Source organism: Teleopsis dalmanni, chromosome 1 (assembly GCF_002237135.1).
Source record: "Teleopsis dalmanni isolate 2A chromosome 1, ASM223713v2, whole genome shotgun sequence".
Taxonomy (NCBI): domain Eukaryota; kingdom Metazoa; phylum Arthropoda; class Insecta; order Diptera; family Diopsidae; genus Teleopsis; species Teleopsis dalmanni.
The window spans coordinates 180,962,378-180,989,993 of NC_051846.1; the positions used below are offsets into that span (position 1 = coordinate 180,962,378).

Genomic DNA, 27,616 nt, shown 5'->3' on the forward strand with positions numbered 1-27,616 from the left:
CCATTATTCAAACTGTGATCTTACAGTCCATGTTTATCCTCCTATTCTATTGCCACACTATGTATACTAGTCTAATATTTGGTTTTCTCACACTACGGTTTGAAGGTTCCTAAAACTTGATATTCAATCCTTATCTCCTTCACACTTCATAAACATTATTATTTCATAAAATGGAAAGAACATTGTTTTAAATAGGCTTATTTAAATAAGATTAACTTTCGTTTAATATTAAACGAAATATCATCAACTGACAGAACAATAAGCTCTCAAAAAGCCTCCGCTTGAAATCTCCAGTGATAAATGCATAAATATATCAATATACCCAACGTGTGCAGCTCTACTTCCAATGATGCTGCCCATGTGCTCTTAAGTTCCAATCCACACTTTTTTAAGCTTAATTGATCTTTGGCTTCGACTTATTCAAGTGACATTTCTCTGTTTTGATCCAAGTTATTTTCACTTAAATCGCACCCATCAAGCATCCGTGTCTTATTATTCTTTTGTCTTGCCCCACTGCACACACAAACCTCCGTTGAGTCGACCTTTGGACCCACTTAATTGAAGTGGTCAGGTTTCTCCTTCCGAACACCCATCCCCAATTTACCGCCACCCACAATTGCCTCTCTACTATCACCTATCCATATCCTAACCCTTGTATTCGTCGTGTAAATCCTTTCATGTTATCTCCTTTCTAGATCCCAAACATACTATTCGTAAAAAATAATAAAACAAGACTCAAGATTTATTATAATTTATTAAAATATTTGTTCTTAATGATATATTATAACCACTTACAATTTTACAGGTACAAATTTTATAAATACTAAATATTAATATGAAATAATAATAAAATGATAAAATGTTTACTTATAACTAATACACGCAATTTATATGAAGCGTACAAATGCCAAGCATTTATCTATACATTTATGGTATTTATAAAAATGAGCTGAATTAAATATATTTTCGATTTAAAAACTATATATGCTATATGATGTCGTTGTATATATCTATGTATATATATATCATGTTTAATATCATATCGTTTGCTTTAGTAAAATACAATTCTTTTGCAACATACAAAAACATATAGAATTTACTAAATTTTATAATAAAACAATATGCTTGACTTAAATGTAGAAAAATGTAACAAATCACATTTAAAAAACTAGCATTCAAGTGATATAAAGTAAATCTGGTTGTATATATATATATATTTATTTTAATAACAAAATAATTTAGTAGATAATTTAAAATTATCACTAAAATAAAAATAAAAAAATAAGTCTTTTTAAATTCACAGTGTATATGTGTCCAAAAGGAGCAATATCCATAAGTAAAATTCTCTGTGTTCATATGATTCAGCTGAAACTTAATAAACTTATGGAGTTCAATTACAATCAATGCTTTATCATCAATAGTTTATACAACGTCCTGCGATGTAATTAAATTTAAAAATTTTAATTCTTGTATATTATGTAGATATATATGTGGGTATACATATATAAAACATACATATATATTCCAAGTTTGTAATACTTTCACTTCAGTTCGTAGTAGGCGTAAATCCTCATATCTGGTTTGCATTAACAGTGCGATTTTAATGTTTGTATTTTGTATTTTTTGCATTTTGATTGGCTTTTATCTTATCACGAGACCACAATTCTTAATTATTGTGAAGGTCTTATTTTTAATATTGTATATATATACTCCATTGTTTTTCTTTTTCACAACCGTTCACATATAAAGAATGCGCTCTAATCTTTTCTTTTGATTGATTGTATTTAAAGTAAGCAGTTTTTATTTTGAAGTGGAATATGATTTCTGTTTATTCATCACAAGCAACATGCCCGCATTCATTCCAACGCTGCCCCATTTTACACACTCTGACATCTAGTAATAAAAATATATATTATTTTATAGTTCTATAATATAATCTATAGTTTTATAGATTTATATACCTGTCTTTTTCTGACATCTTGTTGACGACTGCCATACCGGCACCAGTAAACGAAATGCTTATTATTATTCCAGAGACTATTTTTGGCTTTTCGGGCAAAGGAGACCTAAAAATATAAAAAATAAAATATATAACTTAATCATTTTAAGTTCTAGTAATTTTTAATGTTAGTTTCACTAAGGATCCAATAGTCTATAAATGACAAGTTGTCAAACCAGTTTAACCTATTTATATAATGGTTAAAATTTTACCCTATAATGTAGAAGTTCATCCTATATAACTGTTGTTATTATAGCAATCCACATTGAAAAGCTACTTTTTCTGTTGGAAGAAGCGGGCCACACTTTCAAATGGCAGCCCGACTTATAGAAAAGCATCTTCACTTAAGCCCTAAAAGTTCTATACATTTGCACTTGATTGTTTGACTAAGATTGAAGAGATAACAGTTTCATATAGTTTTATCCGTTCCCGATAAATATCAATTTTTTAAATTAAAAATATTGCCTTTTAATTCTTTGTGTATATTAATATTTTAATGATAAAAAAATAAAAATTAATTAGATTATTTTGTTAAAATCTTATATATATAATATTCATAGATTTGAAAATATCTTGGAAATGTATGCTAAACCAATGTAAGTTTTATATGCCCGTAAAATTAAATTTTTTAATAAAACTGAAACCTAAAGAAATGACTCTAGATGTTTCTATTGTACCTATGCTTAAAGATTCACAATTCTTAAAAAATCTGTTTGATCAAAGGTAAAAAAACACTATTGCAATGATGTATGTCTTCGAGTTATGGACTCGAGTTATTTCACTTTATCAACCACTAGACTATTTTTGGTACTGATAACATATCATCTTCTTATGTTAAAACATTTTAAAAGTCAACTATGGGCTTAACACAATAAATCTTATTTTAATCAATATGCTTGTTATATTACATAAATCTATTAATTTCCTACCAATCTCAATTCTGGGACAACTCGATAGCATCTGTTTTATTTTATATATGTTATTATAAAGTAATATAAAAAAAATTAAACAAAAATACTTTGTGCTATTAATGTCATTTTTGTGCATAGAATGTTGACAAGGGTGAAGTGAAGGAGTTTACTTAGCAATTAATACGAATTCACTTTCGTAGATCAATTGAATTGCAAAAGACATTTTCTATGTATAATTGATTCCTTTAGTTTATGATTTTCCTCACCTGATTGCGTATGTCCTTCTCAATATGTGGTTGCTTTTCTCTATCAGCAAAGTTATTAATTCTTAACTCCCAGCCATTTTTCCATATATCTTCCAATGTCAGCTTGATCATTTTGAATGTGCCATTCTCACGAATTTTCACATAATATATTTCAATCGAATCTGGTTTTGGCTTGTTATCTGTAATACAAAAAGAAAAAAAGTAATAAATTAATAAAATTTTCATTTTACACGAAAGTAACTAGAAATAACAAGATATATTATGACCGACCGACATTATAAGTTTAATGAACTTATAATGTAATGGCAGTAAAAATACTTTATTACTTGTGAAGTCATAATAATTTAACGAATGACAATTTATTATATTGGCTAGGCTGGCTATTAAATTATATAAAAAAAAGATTTTTGATAAGTATTTAAAAATATAAATAAATAATAGTGTTTTTTTATATCTTAACATAAAATCTAAAATGTTATAAAGTAATCAATTTAAATAAAAAAAAACTATAATTATTTTTATATATATAATACAACAATAATTAATTGTATAATTTAAAGTATTTATATAATGCAAACCATAGAAAAAGTAATTATTAATAAATTTTAATTTATTAAAACATAAACAAAACAAAAAATAAAATAATGCAAATATAATTTTTATACTTCATAAAAATATGGAAGTCTTAGGTATTATTTATAATGATAATAATACATCTAATTATTATTGAATAAATGTTCTTGTTGTTGTGACCCACTGGGACTTGTTTGTGAAGTCCCTTTGAGAGGTGTCGAATGACACTTAGTCGTCGTTTGTAGACGACGAGTGACCCGGGACGTAGACTCAGCCGTTCTTGGAACCTTTTTAGTTTTTTTTTATATTATTTTTTTTTATTTATTTATTTTATTATTTAGTTAATTAGTAGTAGATTTTGTTGTTTAAACTAAGTTTAAATTTTTATTAAATTATTACTTCTTATATATGTTAAAGTATTAACCTAATGAAATAGAATAAATTATAATTAATATATTTAGAAATATTCTGTTTTAAATAGAAACATATTATTTTATTATTATTTTTTTATACATGAATTAATTTAAAAGTATTCTGTCTTAAATAATAACTTATTATTATTTTTTACTCTAGATATATATATACATTTTTTTTTTTATTGTAACTATGTATAAAAAATTTAAGAATTTATTTTAAAAAATATTTTCAGTATTTTATATTATGTGTTAAGAATATATAATTAATTACTGTAGATACATGAGTTTTTTTTATTAATATATAACACTATCATATATTTTACTAAAAAAGAGACATCTATAAACTATATACATATATTATATTATGTGTTAAGAATATATAATTAATTACTGTAGATACATGAGTTTTTTTTATTAATATATAACACTATCATATTTTACTAAAAAAGAGACATCTATAAACTATATACATATACAAAATTAGTACTTATTATATTTTATTATACTAAATCCTGTTATTGATAAGTTTATATTTTATATTTTACACACTTATATATTAAAGTGCGTTAATTAAATTAATTAATGGTTGTAGTATTTTTTTTTATTTGACAGCTTAATTTGTCAACAATCTGTTTTAGTAATAACTGATAACGCTCTATATAAATTTTTTATAATAATTGTAAATTCAAAAAACGTGATCTTTTAAAATAATATTTAAAAATAATAATTCTTTTTAAAAGATAACATTCAGTTGTTATAATTGTTTACTTTACTTATTTTCATATTAATTAAAACAAAAATTATAAAACCTACTAACACTTAAGACAATCAATTGCAAGTGCAATAAATTTATCATTAAACAATTATATAAAATAATACAATAAAAATATTATTATCGAGTTCACATTATATAGTATATAGTCAGTCATTTCAGTGAAATAAACTTATGCACACATATAATTCTTACTATCAGTTATTCCTTATGACCGATGCGAATAACAAAGTACATGAGAATTGCAAATATGTACACTTCAAGTTTAAATATTGTACATTAAACAATAAACAATAATTTTGATTTGTTTTTAAATAGCAAGTACATTCAAATATATACAGTGTCTTATACAATAATTTATAATTTACATTTTTGTTTAGTAAATGTGTTTTAAAAAACTATTTAATTAATCAAATAAAATCTACGCAAACAAAAGTCTTAACTTTAATATACAATCCATATAAAGATAATGAGTACATTCGAGTATATCACTCATTAAATAATAATTACAATAAGTCTTCTTTATAATATAACACAACACCTATTTTAGATACATACATATATACATATAAATATATTTATATAATTCTCACAATAATAATGAATTAAAATTTACATTTTATATAAATTCCAATTCATATTATCTATCGTAATGAATCAACAAAATATATTCAAAGTATTTTATGAATATGAATGAACTGTATCTACACAATATGGATAAAGTAAAGCTCATCCAATCCGCCGCCGTCAGGCATCATTTTAATGATCTGTGCAACGCGTAGAGTTATTTGGAATAAATTTAAATTAAATATAAAGTAATGATGATTTAATTTAAAAATTTTCTATACATTTATGCATAAATTAATTTAATGTAATTCATAACATTTATATACAATAATTATTCTATACAAATAAGTTATTTGTTTTGAAGTGTCAGAATTTACACATTTGAAATACAAATACGATTTACTCAACAATAGAAAAATAATCTCATGCTTATGTGAAAAATAGTATCTCAGTGAGTACACAAAACAATTAACTTAAATAAACTAAAATATCATTTAAGTGACAATTTATGAAATGAAAGTAAGACAAACAATTTTCCAAAAGTATAAATTGAACAAATTGCTTGCAATACTTATGTACATAATGGAAATTTTTTAATATTCTAATAGTATAGAAGTATGTTGTCTAACGAGAATAATTATAGTGGGTGGTATGATGTACGCCTTAATCTGACTTAGTGTACTTAGTTCACTTTAATCTGACTTTGTTCAGATACCACTTTTTATGTCGTAGATTTTTAAATTTTTCGAGAAGTCTTACAATGTATGGCATAAATGCTTTTTAAGATAGTTTTCAGATACATGTTTACTCATCTTTTAAAAAAAAAAAATAGATAAATAATTTTAATTTTTAGCTTTTATTTAAACCTTATACCTTGTTTTCACTATGTCATTTGAAATGACGATTACAATTGACTAGTGTGTCAAATGCGTTTTCATTATATGACAAGAATACAAATATGACATCATATGGACTACCCGTTTTCATTATACTGACAATATTTGACATTGAAAATGACAGTAAAAACGAAGCATTAATCAATGACAGTGTTTGACAAGATCGGAGATATGAATGTCAACAATTGGAAGTTAAAAGAAAAAAATGGAAAAGAATGAAGGAATGCCGTAAAACGAGCTTAGGTCCTTCTACGTGAACTGTATAGCTATGGATGATGATTTAACACTTAATAATAGTACGACAATCTACTAGGCTTTAGGTGACAACTTCTCTACCAGTACAGCTTACTTTTACATCCTACGCATTTAGTAGTATATTGTGACGAGTTCTTGTATACAAGGACTCGATCGTGATTTTTAATAATCATATAGCTAACTACTTAGATATCTATATATTCCAACTAGTCAACCAGTTCATCCTATCTATATAAATTTAAAGGGGAAGATAAGAGATTGTTGTTATTGTAAAAACCTAAGCTTTTACTTAGGTTTTTGATTTCATTGCGTAGTTATGCGTGAGAATTTCTCAAAGAAACATAGGAGACTATAGTTGTTTAATAACCCAGAAAATAATCCCGCTTTTTAACACAGTTTTAGAAGCGATGAATGATACTTAATTATCTGACAAAATATTAGTTTTCCCCATAATGCCTCCTTTCGCTAAAGTACAATCTCAGATTCAATTTCTTGTCGTTGGTTTGACAAGAACCTTGAGACTTAAGCCCTTTTTTTACTATAACGTTACCTACTGTAAAATAACAAACAATTTTTCAGCCCATTCAGAAAGTTTACTATTACTATTTAGATTTAATTTAAGATATTACGATACCTTCTTATAAAATTTCCATATAGAAAACTTTATAAAATTAGTTTTAATAAGGAATTATGATAACTTTTTAACACCACAATTAACTAGGTAGAACGAGACAGATATGTGGATAGAAAATAATCTTAACATCTACACAATTTTTAACATTCGAAATTTTCAAAAAAAAAAAACATCTTTAATTGTTGAAAACACGATAAGACGTCATCGATTGGAAATATATACCCGCCCTTCAATTATGAAGCATTAGCCTAGTATCAAAATATAATAATAATAAAAAAACAAACAAGAATATAACATAACTACTGATAGGAACTAAATATAATTTGAATTCCAAGTTACTTTTATTGTATAAGGTTTACAATACCTTATCACTTTATGTATAAAGCGGGACTCAGTACTTTATTGATATTAACTATATTGATAGTTCTATATAGAAATATAGAATTTTAGTGAATTTACCTATGTAGAAAAGAATATTAGAGGATTCACTAAATAAGTATGAGGACACTTTTAAAATAAACTTTCATATAAATATATGTAATTTTATATATTTATTTAAGCCCTCATTTGTCTTAAAATCAGGTAACCATTTACTATCCACTATCACTATCTATTATACGAAATATTTCAGGTATTGTAGTTCTATACTATATTATTTTAATAAGTTTGAACAACTGTATTTGTTTCACAAAAAAAATATTCTATTACTACATCTATAGATATCCTACATCTATCGTTATCCTACATCTATAGTTATCCTACATCTATATTTATCCTACATCTATAGTTATCCTACATCTATAGTTATACTACATCTATAGTTATCCTATATCTATAGTTATTCTATATCTATAGTTATCCTACATCTATAGTTATCCTACATCTTTAGTTATACTACATCTATAGTTATACTACATCTATAGTTATCTCGTACATCTATAGTTATCCTATATCTATAGTTATCCTATATCTATAGTTATACAACATCAATAGTTATCCTACATCTATAGTTATCCTACATCTTTAGTTATCCTATATCTATAGTAATCCTACATCTATAGTTATCCTACATCTATCGTTATCCTCGAAGTTCTAGCTTTCTCTTTTTCTAAAATTTTTATAGTTAGTAGTTATTGCATAAGTAATAACTAGTTAGTAAATTAGTTTAGTTAGTAAATTATTTATTATAATTTTTTTGTTATCAATACCTTATTTTGTCATTAAAAAGAAAATTGTAAACATATAAGTATGACTTGGTTTTCACTTATATGTATAAATAAGTATAGATATTTATAAGAAAAGTTGGTGTATTGAACCAAATCATCCTAAATTTGTTATTCTATTTTATTTTTTGTTGTTTTAAATATTCATATTTATATATATATATTTATATTTATGTGTTTATATTTATGTATTTATATTTAAAAAACATTCTAAAGCAACTTTTTGTAAAAGTAACATTCTAACCTTTTTTATAATTATTATTTTCCAATCTATTTTTAAACTCATACAAAGTATAAAAAATAACTAATGATATAAGAGTGTAAGGTTATTGACTATTTTTATATTAAACTCACATCGAATATAATATATTATAATTATGGATATAAAACACTAATAGCGCAGCAACCCATAATTATAATAAATTAAGGCTTCTCTTATATAAGTCACTTAACAATCACAATAAAGAAAAAATATTAATACATGAGAAATTGCTATTAAGTATCACGTAACTTTAGAAAGGTTAAATTTCACCTAGTTTTAAATTAAAAAAAAAAAAAAAGATAAAAGTTAAAACCCCTTACCTTAGCACTACATTAATAGTATCTAAATGACAATAAATTTGGGTCAGGGTCTTTTTATTTTCTATATTTTACTACATTCACTTGTTTTATTTCAGTTTCGCTAAGCTAATCGAAATTTTTGTGATAGTCTCTCCACAAAGCAATTTTATGGGTGTTTTTTTTATTTAAAATTTAAAATAATTTTATATAATATATATAATCGCTTAAGCATAACAATTACATTGTAACATTGACTTATGTGAACTTATTAAGTCAATAATATTTTACTAATTTATGAATGTATCTCATTTCAGTATAAGTTTTTATGATCGAATTATGCAATTCTTCATTAGTCTAATAAATAAATCTATATGTGAAGATAGATAGATAGATAGATTAAAATACTTTTATTATACATAATCGATTGTTAAAAAAAAATGCATTAACACAATGTGATTAGATACTTTATATTAAAATTTAATCGATAGTAAATAATTGTTAGGAGAACAAAAAGCTTATGCCAACGTGAAAGTCTGATTCAATTTTTAAATTAAATTTTTAAACCTGATATTTTATATTCAAATTTAAAAAAAAAAACTATTAATAATGTGCTTTTAAATCGATATTTATTATATTTAATTTATTAACATATTAGATTGAAACGCAGTAAACAACTTTGTAATCATATGTAACTTTATTAGTTGGAAGGTTTGAAGGGAGAAGTATTAATTATCGTGCATTGATGAGTCTATAAATTTTACTAATATATATATAATTAAAATATATGTAAAACTTACAAAGTAGTTAATAAATTTTCTTTTAATGAACGTAAACAAATGAAGTAAAAATATTTGTATAATTAAGGATTTTATATAAGCATAAAAGGTGTACTTTTATTTAGACTTCACTGGGAGTCTAATTCCTACTACCCAATTAATCTAATTTCAAGATTTTTTTTTATTGACATAAAGCATAAGTTTTATGAATAAAGATTCTAAGTACTTTATAAATTAAAATTCTATTTAATTAATATGTATTGTAAAATAAGTCATATATCAAGTAACTGTGATGAAGAAATTTAATGTAGTCACATATACAAAGCATAATTATATTAAATTACTGTTAGCAATTAAAACTTAAATGTTACTCGTTGCTCTAATGAAATTAGATTCTTAAGCACAATTAGAAAGTATTTCATTATTATAAAGTATAAATAACCAATCAAGTTACTAAAATCTAATTATTGAGTTTAACAGCCGATTGCTAATGTAAATAACCATTAACACATATTCTGGGGCAACTATTCCCCATTATGCCCTAAATCTATTGTAATATAAGCGTTGTTCTTTTTCCTTTACAGTAACAGTCTTTTAAAAACAAATGTCTTTTTTATTGCAGTTTGTTAGATCTAAATAACAAATTCAAGTAATTGTTTTTTGATATTAATAGTTTTATTAATAGTCCCTTTAAAGCATAATATTTTGACTTTATATTATTTTATAGTTTTTCACCTAATATGCAGTTATTTAACCTTAGTAAACTGGAACCTTAGTAAACAATTCTTGAAAAATCCTTTTACGGGAACCCTAAAAACATTTGATAGTTTATATTGGAAACTTAATATAAAAAACTTCAAAGAATATTAAATGAAGAATACAAGATTTACAGAAACCCGCTTTAGAAAGGAATAACCAAATCACTAAAAGGGTGGGCATCTTCTAATAAGAGCTTTAGTGTAACACAGTAGATTCATAAGTAGCCTGTCAGCACAAAATACCAAGGTTAAACCCAATCTAAGATTGGAATATTAAAAATATTGAGAATCGAAGTAATGAAGACAATATTATTCATTTGTCTTTAATAATAAATAATTAAATAACTTATATATTAAGAGTGCTGAAAACTTGTTAAAAGCAGTACTATAAACAAAATGCCATTTTTTAGATCGACTAGAGAATTTTTTAAATGGATTTTGTTATAACAACTAGTCAAAATAGCTGTATTTATAGGACACCGTCTTCAGAGGGTTATTTAAGAATTTTCTCTTATCAATTGTCGAGCTCAGGATAGAATAACAATCATAGTATTAGTATTCTAATTATACGAGATCGAACCTTAACTGTACGTGACACTCCGTTCATTGTTGAACTATTGTATATAGTTATATATAAATTTCTTTCACTTCTGCTATATCTTATCACAATCGAATATTTGACCACTTTGATTTGTAGTTCAATTCTTTGTGGAAAATTCTACTCCTATAATGTATATTTGTTATTATTGGGACAGTGATATACCGCGTCATAAACATCTATTCTGCTGTACTTCAATGTATAACAGCAGTAATTCTATTCTGCTATTCTAAAATGTATTCTTATATACGTTAGAGATAATATAGATAATATATCTTCAAGGTACCATATATAAGAATGTTTCGTTGGTTTCTGATAGTTTTAACCGCATATTGTGCTTGTTATATTATTTGTGATTGATTTTACTAATGTACTCTAGTTTAACTATGCTTTTGAAATGATTTTTGCTGACACTCAGTTTTAGCTTCGGTCTACATAATTACCATAAAAAATAGATACGCTATTGTAGATGCAACTTCGCCACAGCAGTATTTACATTCGTCAGAGATACTTAATTTATTTTACACGACAGTAATAGGAACTGTAATAGTATGTTTTCACTGGCTTCGTTAGACCAGTGTACTTACATCAGATTTAAGTAATTCAAGTAATCTCAAGTAAGTTAACTGGTCTAACGAAACCAGTGGAAACATACTATAATAGTCTATGGTGGTCCGATTGTAATACTCAAAATCACCTTTTTTTGTTTTCATTTAATACCTAATTTTTAATTATATATGAGTATAGAATATATATACTCATTTATTTAATGCCTACTTTTTAATTATATATGAGCATATAGAATATATATACTCTTTTATTTAACACCCACTTTTTAATTATATATGAGTATATAAGACTATCAAGAACATATATACTCATTTATTTAGTACCTAATTTTTAATTATATATGAGTATAACACTATCAAGTTCCAAGAACGGTCGGGTCTACGTCACGGAGCTACTCGTCACCTACGACGACCCAGTACCGTTCAACACCTCCCAAAGGGACTCCACAAGCAGGTTATAACAACAACATAACACTATCAATAACATATTTAACCATTTATTTGTTAATATAAGTAAATATTTTTCTGATTTTCAAATAAACTATAACTATTTTAATAAATTTTTAGCCTTATATAAAACAGAGAGCTCTTGTTCAGTTAAGCCTATTCTCAATGACTGCTTCTACTTATGAAACTATTTTTTTATTGATAAGAAGTTGAAGTTGAAATCACTTTTCTGTTAAAACTGTTTAAAGTCGTCTTGAGGTTCATTACATAAAAATAAAAATAAAAATAAAAGAATTTAAACCTGCACTAACAAAGAATTTATGCCACTTGTGCGATAATAAAATTATAATTGAAAACTCTTATCGGCAAAACGCAGATAAATTTGTATGGATTCGGATTCGGATCCCGTAAACATAAAGAGTGTAGTGTAGTAATAAGCAAGATATTTTTGCAAATAATATTGTACATTGTAGCTTCACTCATTCGAAACCTTTTTTTGTAAATTCATGAATTAAATTTTAAGAGCAATAACTAAAGATAAAAGATACTCTTTATATTTCAGTTAACCTCAAGAAGAGTAGGTTTGAGTAATGCAAAATTTTGTAGGTTGGTTGGTTGAATGTACGACGATTCAAGTTTTTGTTGTGATTTGTATAATTTAACAAAATTTTTTTTTGTTCCAAAATAATAAACAAAGCGCTTGAATATGCCGGGCTAAATTAGTATAGTAAACAAAAACATACCTAAACCTCTCCCCACCACTCCCTGAGTTAATTTTCACATGCCATCAAATCAGCAAAATGCTTAGCTTTATTTGTTTATTTTTTTTTACTAATGTTAGCCATTAATTTAGCTTAAAAGTTGAAATTCTTTTAGCTTTCTGGTTATCAAATAAAATTTAAATTAATTATTTACTTGCTTAGGCATTGCATATTTAAGCTCTGACACATGATTCAATTTATTGCAATTTGATTTCGTTAAATTAAAAAAAAAAAAGTTAATTAACATTAATATTAAATATCGATTTCTCTTTAATTTTTTTTTTTTAATATTTTATTATTATTTTTGATTGTATGATTTGATAAGATTAAAACCGTAACGTAACAATAAACAAATTAATAAAAGTAATAATAATTTTAAATGCACAATCAATTTTTCACATTTCAAATTAATAACTTTTAATTTTGCTTTAATATAATTAACATGAACATGAACTCATAGTTCAATTTATTGTAAGTATTTACAATATTTTGTAATCTAATTAATTAATTAATTGTTAAATGTCGATTGTTTACGATTATGTTTTACAAACCGAAAGCGTGCAGAGGTCGGATTTCAATAAATCAATTTCATTTAAGTTAATTAATGAAAACGAAAGTCATAATAGTTTCAATTAAAAATATTATTAAGAAAAAGAGATTAATTAACAATATTATTTAGAAAAAAAAATAATAAAAAATAACAAATACAAAAAAAAAGTTAAAAAAAAATATTATTAAAAAAAAAATTAATTAAAAATATTATTTAAAAAAAAAACTAAAAAATATATATATTTATTTTTAATAGCATTTATAATAAACATTAACAATTTCATTAATTTAATATTAAATTTCATAAACTGCAACGTAATTACTGAAATTTTTTTTTTTTATATTTATTTATTTTCTTTTTCGTTATTCACTATATAATTTTATTATTTTTTTATTATTGTGATAAGATTAAAGGTAGATTTTTTTTCAATTTTCCAAGTTATATATCAAAATGATTTAGAACTTTCTAGATAAGTCGAAAAGCATTTTAATAACTATTTATATGACAGGAGGAATATACTAAAGAAAACGTATATCAAAATAAGGGGCTCGATCATTTATTTTTTTTTTTGTTTATAAAATTTTTGTATTTTGTTTTACTATATATAGAAATCTATTAAGCGATTAATAAAATAAATGCGCATATAGATTCTTAATTGCAATTTCCAATTGTAAATCTTATTAAATCAAATTTTAGTACAAAGTTTTGAGATAAACATTTAGATTTCATTTCAATGTCAAACAATTTTAAATGAAAAATGATATTAAAATAATAAAAAAGAACACAGGAATATTTTTTTATATTTTTTAAAAAAATGAATTATAAACAACAGTTTTCCTGACCCAATCACTTAGAAGCAGAGATTTAATATTAAATCAGGCCGAATTTAATCATATTTAAATTAGTTTCGAAAGCAGACAGTTAAAATAATAGTCACTTATGATATTAAAGTTATATATTCTGTATGAAGATGTCTTTAAACACATCTCCAACTACTCCCCAGGGTCAGGATTTCATATGCATTTTTCTTTTTTTTTTTTTATTCAATCAAGATCAACATTAAAATTATTAACCACAGTCATTCGAAAGTGGAGAACTCACGAAATTTGTTATAAAAAAACTGAGTTAATTTGATATGTGATTGATATTTCATATCAATCAGGACTTTATCTAACATTTAAACACTATTATGTTTAAGAATATTTAGGTAGTTTTCATCGGTCACATTTTTTCTAGACTTTTTATACTTCATTGCAAATGATCAGGATTTCTTCTAGACTCTTGATTTAGATATTTTCAAAAATATTTATGAGAATAATAAATGGTGTGAATTGAAAATTAAGTCCATCATTCCAAATGATCAAGATTATTTTCATAGTTTTGATAACTGGTATTTCCCAAAGGCCCTATTAAAACTATATTCGGTATAAATTGAAAATTAAGTTCTTCACTGAAAATGATCACAATTTTTTCTATAGTTTTGATACTGCTATTCGTAAAAGAGCATCTTTTATTTTTGAAAACGATAAGACTATATACATACCATATACATATACTATATTACTTTGATCAGAAGTAAAATCGCATGTATTTAAAATATTGATTTTAATTTCAATCCGTAGTGCGCCATTAATAGACAAATTATTAATAATGACTGATATTTTGGATCATTAAAAACGAATAATTTAAAGAAAAATAAAGCACCCATTACACATTTAGTAAGATTAAAGGGGTATATCAAATAGTTCTGAGAAAAATATAAACTAAAAAATACATAATATTACATCTATTCATGATCAGCACATTGACTGTCATGTAGATGTGGTAATTTATGATCTATCATCTGATCATCTGATTTATATTTATTAGTTCTGGTAAATTAGGGAGTTGAAAGTACCTATTACAACTTTTCATGATAATCAAAGACATGATCATATAGTTGTGATATATTTTTAACCTTTTTATTTCCATTACAGCTCTTCATGAAAATTAGATTCATTATGATGTATTTATAAGTTAAGAATTTAGTTATTATTAATGAAATATTATTTTTTATTGTTATCTTTTATAGTTTAACTATATAACTAATGCCGTTATGTGATATTTGCCTACCTTGCGAATAGCAAGTTTTATTTCAAAATATCAACTATGGACTTTAAGTCGAAAACCCAACTATTTTAAAGACAGTAAAGGAAAAATCTATATGATCTTTCCTGAAATTTTATGGACTTTAAGTTGAAAACCCAATTATTTTTGAGACAGCAAAGGAATTTTCCAAGAGATCTTTCTTGAAATGTCATGGACTTTAAGTCGAAAACTAACTTTTTTTAAAATAATATAGGAAAAATCTAAGAAATGTTTTCTGAAATTCTATGGGCTTTAAGTCGAAAACCCAATTATTATTGAGACAGTTACGGAAAAATCTAAAAGATCTTTCCTGAAAAAATAATATTATTCGAAATTTAAAGCAATATAGTAAGTAAATATCGTAAATTCGGTGCTAATAAGGTGCTATATTAGATCACTTACATTTAGACCACGCCAAAACTCTTGTAATGTTGTGTGGATGTTGAAATCCATTTATCTGTAGAATTAAAATTTAGTTTTACAAACAAATTTTGAAAAATTAAAATATATAATAGAATTATATATATAGTATTATATTATATATTAACTTATTTGTGTATAAATTAATAAAATTATTTATTTCATATAATAAAAGTAATAGAGTTTTTTTTTTGATAATAAATACTTAAATATTATTTATTAATAATTTGAAGAAAATATTAATATTAACTTTTGAGATTCATGTATAATGGAATATATATAATAAAATAATAATGTACCTTAATTATAATTATTTTTGTTAGTTTTTATTTACTTATTACTAGGTATGAATATTTTTATAATAGGTTTTTAATAATATATAAATTATAACTATTCTTACTTATCTACAACATTCTTATTTAGTTTATTTTAGATTTGATAAGTTTTATGCTTACCTTTTTTAATAAATAAAATTTATAATCTAATTAAAATAAATAAAATTTTTAAATTAATTAATTAACTTAATTTAAACTTATAGGTTTTATGTTTATATTAATATATTAAAAATTAAAATTATTACCGGTGAATTATTTTTATAAATTTGTATAAAACTATATCTTAAATGTTTTCATTAATTTTAAACTTTACTTTGCTTTGATCGGACATTTGTTAAAAAAAATTATAATTAACTAATAAGTTTCATTAGAGGCTTTGGTTCCAGGAACGGCCGGGTCTACGTCTATGAACCACTTGTCAATTTTGATGACCATGTACCTCTCACCATTCCCAAAGTGAATTTATACGACAATAACATTAGACGCTTTCTATTCCTTTATCATTTTAAAGTTGTTAATTTAATTTATTTATTGCCTTAGAATGTTTATATTAGTGTATACCTCAATATTTATATGTTTAAATTTTGCCGGGCTTTAGGTCGTGTTTTTTTTTATTATTATTTATTTATTAATTTTATGTTGACGCTAGTTAAGTCAGTGCACTTAAGCACTTTTACTCTCTATTAACTGCGAGGTATCTACATAATTCCTCTCTACGCTTTGACTGGATTATTATTCATCACTTCATCAGACTAAACAATAACTAACATCAGATGGTGCCTGTAACCATTCTGAGATTCGATAACGCGGTGTTGTTATGTATATATATTTTTATTTAATAGATATTTTGGTCTGCCGTAACTGTAGATCATTTTCAATTGTTTTACAAAAAATTATAACTAAATATATAAAAACTACTTCTTACTAATACTTAATTCATTGATTCAAAATCATCAAAATTCAAAAATTCTTATTGGCTTCTTATAAGAGCATATGTTTAAATGGGTTTGTTGCCTAGCCTTATACCCTTAATGCCGACTATGACTATAAACTTATGCTTTGCTTTACTAGCAAAAAAAAAAATGCTAATAAAAATTCCAATTAGAATTGCCTACAATTCCAATCTCACTTAATTTCTAACACTAACGTACTTAAAAATCTATTTTTTTTTAATTTTTTTTACAACTGAACTTACCTTTGGCCAATTTGCATAGCACAATGCCGAACCACGTCACAGGCGTTTCGTTCTCATCCTGCATGTCTTCATGCTCGTAACTGTTGTTTTGTTGTTGCATATTGCTTGCAGTGCTCTTCCGCATCTCAACAATGAAGCCGCATTCGATAACAGCGCAGAAAATACGCTGTTCGTCACGATGAAACCATTTCGATTCCCGTAACTTTTGCACTGCCACAGAACTGCCAAATGTCGTATTACCATTCGCATTAGACCCTGTATTAGTGTTGTGACCCTGAAGTGGCCACCATTTCAGTGAATTGACAAAGCTATTAGAACGATTCATGTTGTTATTGAGCAGTAAATAGGATTTTTTTTTTGGTTTTTTACTGCACAATAAAAAGAATATTTACTCCTTTTTATGTATTTATCGTAGTAATTAAAATCGAAAATAAATTTTTTACAAATTTACACAATTTTTTCTGTATTTTTATTTGGTTTTTGTTACAAAAATGTTTGCGTGTACAAACGACAACTTGTATTTATTTTTCTATAAAAAAAAATTTGTCCAACAAAAATAAATTTTTATATCGTTTGTCTGCTTATTTTTATGTTGCACACACAAGTTTTTAACCTTTTTTGTTGTTGTTTCTTTTTTAGTTAAATTTGTTAATGCACTTTGGGCGCTTCGTTTTATTTTTACATTAAACTCAATTCCGTTAGATTTTGTGTATTGCTTTATGTTTTTTTTTATACAATTTTTACGTTAAAAATTTATAAAACACTGTCTTCTTCTATAATTTTTACTTCCAAACTGCAAGAGACTCAAAAGTCAAATACCACTCGTCCACACAGAAAATGTTTATTTAAAGCCGGTTTGCTTCTCCGCACTCAGCGCCTCTCACATCTTTGCCTCTCATGTGTTTACTTCGGTTTTATCGCGACGTAATTTGCTTTTTACGAGTACTTACTATGGTGAATTTGTACTGCACACACTCTTTTATCTTGACTAGTGTAGTGAGATTTGCTTTGCTTGCTCTTTGCTTTGTTCTTTAAATAGTAAAGAGCTTAACATATATACGTAAGTATATATGTTGTCTCTTTCGTATGTGTTTTATTGTTTATTTATTTAACTTTTATCTTCAACAGAAAAAGCTCAATATTGTTTTCTTGAAAATGTGACGTTTGTGTACATTTTATTAATTTTTTTTTATATTTTTGATAAATAAGCAAAATAGTAAATAAATGCAAATTCGCGTGCCTTAGAGATTTGGCAACATTTTGATGGATGAGGCTGAGCATCATTGATTTATGCTGGTCACAATAATCATAATGACAAATTTAATTTAAATCAAATGATCATCTAAATATTTACATTTTTAAATTTATTTAGCACATTTTCTTATTTATCTTCTATAAGTGAATAAAAATAAAATAAAAATATTTTACCCTAAATTTTTTTTGAATTAAGTAAAGCACTCATGACTATATAGATGAGCTACATTTGTATATACAGAATGGCTGACGATAATTTTAACAAACTTCGCACGGATGTAGCTGTCAAAACAATAATGACGGAAAGCTTAAAATTAATTAAGTACTAAAGCCCTAGGCAGATGAGCATTGGTTGAAAAACAACATTCCAGTAAAAATAAACGCCCAAATCTATTGGCAATAATTTGTGAAAAGGAGCACTAAAGCAATGGGCAGATGAACATTTCGTTGGATTGACCAAACATTGCATCAACCAAGAATGGCTGAAAAACAACGTTCCGTGCTTTATTCCATCAACACAGTGGCCACTGTGTTCACTTGATACAAATCATTTAGATTTCTCGGTTTGGGGTATTTTAAAAAGTAAGGTTGGTTCTAAAAAATACCAAAATATCGATCGTCTTAAGCAAGCGCTAGACCGAGAATGGGCCCAAGTACCGCAAATCAATTTGTGGGCAGTGTGCGATAGCCTCATTGGCCGTTTGAAGGCTATAATTTATGCTAGTAGTGACCATATTGAACTAAAATAAATTAACTTAAAAATTTAAAGTTCTTTTCGGAGCTTTATGTTTGGATATTGTCCACCTAAATCTCTTGTGTTCTTTGGATGACAGCACCCACTTAAAGTGTAACCAAAAATTTTAAACTTTTTCTGCGAAATTTTAGGAGTTAACAACTGTTTTATAAAGACAAAACAGTATCCAGGACAACAAAAGTTGCGGGCATCTAAATCTTGTGATACTAACTTCCCCGCTAATGTAGTAAAAGCCTAGTTGCTACCACTTATAATCCATATCGGGAATATTTATAGTATAAGCCATATTGTGATATCTATCGATTCTATCTCTTTTCTAAACGTAAATGGTAATAAAAATCTGTTTATTAAATTAAATTTTAATGTCCGTTTTGACGAAGAAACTAAATTTTTAAAATAAACTTCTAAAATTCTTAATAAAAAAATCTGTTTATGTAAATTAACAACTCCAAACAATGCACGGAATCATTATGTTTACTGCGAGACGCCGCGGCTCTTCTTGGATTTTGAGATATCCACTATCGTTACGATTATATAAAATGATTTCGTTAATTTTTTGAACCACCGAATTCGGTAGTGAAGATCATTAAGTATTATTAAAGCATGTATGTTCATGTTTAGATTGCACAAACCATCGAGCAATAGTTGATTTCGACTAAACAGAGTCATCATTGCACTGCTTTAGTCATTGTTGAATTTTAACAGCATTTTTACCTGTTTAGAAATAATACTTTGCAGTGGTATAGTCAGAGGGAATTAGGGACAATATAATCTACATTTTATATAAGACATTGCAAAATCACTCGAAAAATTTTTTTGTAGTATATCTCTCCTCTCGTAGTATCCTGATTAAGCCGCTGGTTGGTTGCAGTGGCTGATCAGCAAATATTTTCCCATTTCTCATAATAAGCGTTTATTCACCATTTCAATACCACATTCCTTGTAAGAAATGTCTATAATAAACTAGATCCATCATTTTGAGTGTTGTAATTTTAATATGTAAATATGTTCCCTTGTTAGCTAAAGCTGAGCAATCACAAAAAAAAAATACATAACTAAACATTAGATTGTCATAAAATTTATATACATAAAATTTTTCAAGTTGCATTTCCTTAAAATCAAATAGATTTGTCATTAATGGCGCTATCTGCATGTCATTATATGAATTTATTGAGTGAGTACTATAACATTAAGAAGCGTTGACGTCAAATATTACTGCTTTAACTATAGAAACTCCTTTCTAATTGTCCCCATTTAATTAAAATTACTTCTGAATAGTCAAATGAACTTATAGCTATTTATAGTTTCTTATTATAATAAGTTTATTAATAATCGATTTCTATTTCTATACGGCAATATGATTCTAAAGTATCTGTAATAAAAAAAAACTGAAATCATAGTTTCCTTATTCCTTTGCCCACGAATGAGTCGTAGTACAAGAAATAGTACACAATTCACGTGTTCAATAATTCTATAAATATAAAATAATACGCAATAGATAAGGAACTTATATCATATATACCATAAATTTAATACTATAATATAATTCATTTGTTATACGTAATTAAATGAAAGTAATTCGTTCTTTTGAGTTCTATAATTGCGGCCGTAAAAATAGGTAATAGCGTAAGAGTAGTTTTGCTGAGAAGTAGTTTTCTGCGAGTATTAATAAAATGTTCTATAGCGTTTAATTACTTATATAAAGAATTTAGAAAAAATTTACATATTGCAATTTAATAAACTTATACGCTTTATGGGTTTAGTATATAAAATTTTTATTAATCGTAATAAATGTTTAACACAAGTATTTATTGCTAATTTAATTCGGTTAATTAACTTAAACAGTATTTTATGTTGTCATATTAAATTTATTGTAAAATATTTTGTTTCCGTATATACATATATATATATTGATTTTTTTTACGTAAGTAAATGCATTTGTATAAAAAATAATATTAGTCATATTAGTCTAAATCAATCTTTTTTTGAAAATTTTATATCTGGTAATATTTTCCTCTTTCTCCTCTAATCCACACCTATAATAGTAGTTAATACGTCTATTAGTATAGTAATTACATGGAACATGGAAAAGTTATAAAGACCAATTAATTGCTTTATTCTGATTTCTGATTATGGATGAATCATATCACGCATGTAGTTTAACATAGTTACCCACCATAGTAGCATAAGTCCATCTTTTTAAAACATTCCAAATATATAGACAGCTTAAATAATACTATATCTAAGTCCACATTTTGTTTAATAGATTTGTTTAATGTAGGCAAAACATTGGCTATGGACTAGACTTAGGTCAATAAATATATAAATATTTAAATCGGAACAATATTTACACTTGGCATATCCTATTCCATAGGCTAGCGGCGACCATAGTCTTTATAAAAGATCTAAAGTAAGAACTAAGCTTACTCTCACTTAAGAAACATAGAATAATGTATGAAATTCGGCTTCCAACTTATATATTTAATTGGCGTGTCTCGTGCTTGGTTGCGTACTGTAGACTGATTAGCAGTTTGTTGTCGCCAATTGGTAATTTAAATACGCACAACTGTGTCAGTATCACGACTCCTGCAGAAAAAGGATTATAATATTCCTGAGGTAAGGCATGCATGCCTGTCGTTAGAGACGTATTAAACTAAGTAGGCACCACCCGATATTGTTTAGAGTAGCAAGTGAGTTTCACTTGCAGCACCCAACCGGTGTTGTAAATCTTATACCACGGGGTTTAGGGCTCACAGCTCTCTCTTCTTGCGCAATTGACGTGGCCGTGGGAAAATTCTATAGATACCCAGTGAAAATGACGTTATTCTTCACTTTCATTGGATTAGAAGTTGCATGTTCCAACTGATTGCTATGCCCCAGAAAACAGCAGAGGTGTTGGATGGGTCTCTATTTCCTCGTATATGCTAATATCACGATATGACTTATCATTCAACCTAATTCTATACTAACAATGAACGGGGTCTTAGATTTTATTAATTTTCCTCTAAAAAGCTTTTAATACCTTCTCATCACTGTTGTTATTGTGAATATGTCTACTAATAAAGTGAGATTTAATAGAAGTATGGAAGTACACTACTTCAAAGAGAAATGAATGATAAAAAGGAAAAGATATTTATCCATCATGAGTCTTTTAATATGTTTTTAAATAAACACATTTTTTTACGCCCGTGATTAATTATTATTAACAAAAAAATTTTAATAAAAAAAATTATATTTATATATTTTATCTAAATTATTGTAAACAGAAGCCATATATATTTATTCGCTTATATAAATTTATATATTTTTTTAAAATAAAAATCTAAAAGAAAATAATCTCATAATCTTTACCGATGTTTTATCAAATAACACACATTTTTATTCATATTTAAATTTATTTATAGAAAACATTTTTTATTAAGTTTTTTTATTCATCAATGGAAACAGCAAATTTAAACCTTCTATTTATAAATTGAGAATATGTGTCTTATCATTTCCCAATTAAATGTACAGCTAATGAAATAAATTATTTGTTTTATTATTTTTTTATGGAAAAAAAAATAATTTAGTGTATATTCGCCACTCCTAAAAAAAACTCGCTTTTTATAAACCGATTAGTAAGTTAATTAATTAATATTTTATGGTGTTTAATCACTACTGTTATAAGTATGATTAATTAAACCAAGGCAATCAAGAGTAGTTTACAGTACTATAATATATTATTCAACTATGATTAGATTTAAAAAATTTTTTTAATTGCTGCTATTTAAATATCTTCTTTTGTTAATTATAATAATATTTTTAATATTATTGTTAACGATAGTATTATATGTATTTTTTAATTTTTTTTTATCAAAATTCTTTTTAGTTTTAAAAAGTATTGTTTGATAGAAACAGTAAACAACGTTTAAAGATAATAAGAAAAAAATTATTTAAAATATGTAAAAATACATTATCTGTAAATCGACATGCTGTGTATCTGTACTATATCAATTGATAAGCAATTGAAACAATAGATTTTTCGACAATTGTCAAATCATAATCTTTTCTATAGACTATAGTAAAATAGTCTTTAAAAAAATATTTACATTTTTAGATTTATTATAATAACAATTAATGAATTAAGATTAATTCACACTAAACGAACAGTTTACTCTCATGTATTATGAAGTGAATTGTTTTTGTTTTTACACAACATACCTAAGTACGGACGCACAAAAGAAAGCAGAAAATTTTCGCTCGCGAACAAAGTGTTCGCTTGATAGTGTTGGTATGGTGCTTTATTCCCGGGGTAATTGCCTGTTTGCAAGTACCAAGTGTTGAAATCGAAATTTGAAACACAGGATCATGTTTTAAATAGCTGAACCTATGTGGTACTTAATCTGTGTTATTTAAACTCGATGTTTTGTCACTTTTTTATTGTGTAAAGAACCTTTTTTTCTTATGCCGGGGTTTTTCTCGCCGGATCCCAGAGTCGTTACAAGAATATTTTTTCTCTGTAACCCTGAATCGTTCGTATAATAATTTTCAAGCCACTTAATTTTTTTTTAATTTCTTTATTAGTTTTCGGAATTTATTTTACAATATTTATAACTTATTTGCTAATAAATATATAATACATATTAAGAATTATAATAAGAATTTTTAATTAATGGTGGATTTGGAACCAACACTACCGACAAGGCTGTGTTGCTTAGGAACAGTGTTACCGATAGGGCTACACTGATGAGCTTGGAACCAACGCTACCGACAAGGCTGCGTTGCTTAGGAGCAGTGTTACCGATAGGGCTACACTGCTGAGCTTGGAACCAACGCTACCGACAAGGCTGCGTTGCTTAGGAGCAGTGTTACCGATAGGGCTACACTGATGAGCTTGGAACCAACGCTACCGACAAGGCTGCGTTGCTTAGGAGCAGTGTTACCGATAGGGCTACACTGATGAGCTTGGAACCAACGCTACCGACAAGGCTGCGTTGCTTAGGAACAGTGTTACCGATTGGGCTACACTGATGAGCTTGGAACCAACGCTACCGACAAGGCTGCGTTGCTTAGGAGCAGTGTTACCGATAGGGCTACACTGATGAGCTTGGAACCAACGCTACCGACAAGGCTGCGTTGCTTAGGAGCAGTGTTACCGATAGGGCTACACTGATGAGCTTGGAACCAACGCTACCGACAAGGCTGCGTTGCTTAGGAGCAGTGTTACCGATAGGGCTACACTGATGGACTAGGAAAATGTTATTTAAATATTTTTAATTACCTGTTTATACACTTGATCTGGCTCTGTCAAGTGTTCTGCTTCGTGGCCTGCCATAGAGTGCCTTTCTATTAAAAAATTCCTCTTTTTATATAAATTCTGGAAACGGGACTTCTAATTGTTGAGTGCACTTTGTACAGCTTTGTTATTGTCTATTCTAAGTGTCTGCGTCTGGCATGCTTACTGTTGCTGCACATTTAAAATTTTACAAAATAGTTACCCTCAAACAAAAAGGTGTGTTATTACTTAATTTATATTTTAAAAGGAATTGCTTTTAATTTTTATTAAATTAATATTAACTTAATGATACTGATTTTATATACTAACTTAATAATACCTTAATTTTAAACTTATTCATACCTTAATTTTTATTATTACCTTATACTAACATTTATTTTTATGTGTAACTTAACTAATAATAAACAAATTATATTTAACTAAAAATACCTTAATTCTATTGTTGTTTTTTTTTTTGTTTATTTTATTTTCTTGTTGTTTGTTTGTGACGAGATTCTAAAACTCGTCACCCCTCCCTTCATTGGAAAGGGGAACGACCCGGATGGCACCAGAATTTGCTATGAGCACCTTATGTTTTTTTTCCTGATTTTGCACATAAAAACATGGCGACGGCCCCGTTTTAACTTTTGAGCGTCCCTCTGTATCCGTTCCCAAAGTTCTGCGGTGGTTCTGGGGCTAGTTTTGCAGCAAAATGAGCCTGAGCGTTGGATAGTGGATGTGTTTGACTAAAACCATATCGCCAATCTGTGGTTTCCATGCTCTGGGTCGTAAATTATAGTGCTTGGCTTCTGTAACGTTTCTTCGGAGTTTTGAATATTTTATAAAATTCGTCTTGGGCCGTGGTGACAATCTGATCGTTCTCCGGTTGGGTTGTACAACAAATTTTCGTTTGCCGTTGCTGGTTTTTTGTGCTGACTTTGTCATCTGTTTCGAGACAACGTTCCTTAATTTGGTATGGTAATTGTTCCTGTTGGCCTTGTTGTGTTTCAATAAATTTTATTTGCTGTTGTACTATTTGCTTTTGTGTACCTTGTAGTTGTTGTAACTTTTGTACTTTGATAGGTCTCGGATCTTGCTGTTTTTTCCCTTTGTTAGGTCTCGGGTCTTGCTGTATTTTCACTTCGATAGGTCTCGGATCTTGTTGTTGTACGATGTGTTCTAGCGTGTCTTGTGGTTGCTGTGAATCTCGGCTAGGTGTTGTATTGATAGGACTTGAATCTCGGTATTGTTGTAACTTCGGTGCTTTAGTAGATTTCGGATCTTGTATTTTTACTTTGATAGGTCTCGGATCTTGTTGTTGTACGATGTGTTCTAGCGTGTCTTGTGGTTGCTGTGAATCTCGGCTAGGTGTTGTATTGATAGGACTTGGATCTCGGTATTGTTGTAACTTTGGTGCTTTAGTGGATTTCGGATCTTGTTGTATTTTCACTTTGATAGGTCTCGGATCTTGCTGTGTTTTCCCTTTGTTAGGTCTCGGGTCTTGCTGTATTTTCACTTCGATAGGTCTCGGATCTTGTTGTTGTACGATGTGTTCTAGCGTGTCTTGTGGTTGCTGTGAATCTCGGCTAGGTGTTGTATTGATAGGACTTGGATCTCGGTATTGTTGTAACTTCGGTGCTTTACTAGATTTCGGATCTTGTTGTATTTTCACTTTGATAGGTCTCGGATCTTGCTGTATTTTCTCTCTGATAGGCCTTGGATCTCGCTGTATTTTCACTTTAGTAGGTCTTGGATCTTGTTGTTGTACGCCGTGTTCTAGCGTATCTTGTAGTTGCTGCTGCTGCCGTTGTCGATTAACTTGCTGCTGTTGCTGTTGATTAGTCTGCTGTTGTTGCTGTCGTTGTTGCTTAACTTGCTGCTCTTGTTGTTGATTAGTCTGCTGCTGTTGCTGTCGTTGTTGTTTAACTTGCTGCTGTTGCTGTTGCTTAGTCTGCTGCTGTTGCTGTCGTTGTTGTTTAACTTGCTGCTGTTGCTTAGTCTGCTGCTGTTGCTGTCGTTGTTGTTTAACTTGCTGCTGTTGTTCTTCGACGGCTATGGATTGCAGTAGTTTTTGTTTTTGCTTAAAGAATCTAGACGGGATAAAAAACTTTAGAAAATCAACCTTGAAATGTGTCCAGTACTGCCAACGACAATTGTTGTTGCGATACCATATCAGTGCATTATTTTCGAGAAGTAAGGGCATTGTGCGTGGAATTAAGTTTACATCGATGCTATACTTGTCTGCCAGTTCTTCTATGTGTTCGATGAAACTCAATGGATCCTCACCACCGTCATATCTGAAGGACCATTTTTCCACATGTTCTATTGTTTGAATGGATGAGCGCATTGTAGGACTCATATCTGTCCCTTTTGTATTCCACGTGTGATATACGTTGATATATTTTTTTTCCTTCCAGAGTTCTTAAATTCCTTTCATTCGAGTTAAGAGTTCTGTGATGTGACCAACCAGGTTCGTGCTAAAATCGAATCCTCCTTACTCATTATTATATTACGAAGTTTCCTACGTTGTATTCAGGGTCCCTGCTCGGGCGCCACTTGTAAATAACCTTTTTTTTTTCTCTCAAGCCGGGGTTTTTCTCGCCGGATCCCAGAGTCGTTACAAGAATATTTTTTCTCTGTAACCCTGAATCGTTCGAATAATAATTTTCAAGCCACTTAATTGTTTTTAATTTCTTTATTATTATTTTTTCGATTTATTTTACAATATTTTATAACTTATTGCTA

General features: G+C 27.3%; 1 protein-coding gene across 1 annotated transcript; it reads right to left on the reverse strand.

Annotated features, from left to right (window-relative positions):
• Window positions 1-1,254: 1,254 nt before the first annotated feature.
• On the reverse strand, window positions 1,255-18,019 carry LOC119670525. The gene is made up of 4 exons (XM_038080804.1): window positions 17,610-18,019; window positions 3,177-3,355; window positions 1,962-2,066; window positions 1,255-1,893 (listed from the first exon to the last, which is right to left on the reverse strand). Exons 1-4 carry the CDS (start codon window positions 17,932-17,934, stop codon window positions 1,801-1,803), a joined length of 702 nt encoding a protein of 233 aa, XP_037936732.1. The 5' UTR covers window positions 17,935-18,019; the 3' UTR covers window positions 1,255-1,800.
• Between the last annotated feature and the right edge of the window lie 9,597 nt (window positions 18,020-27,616).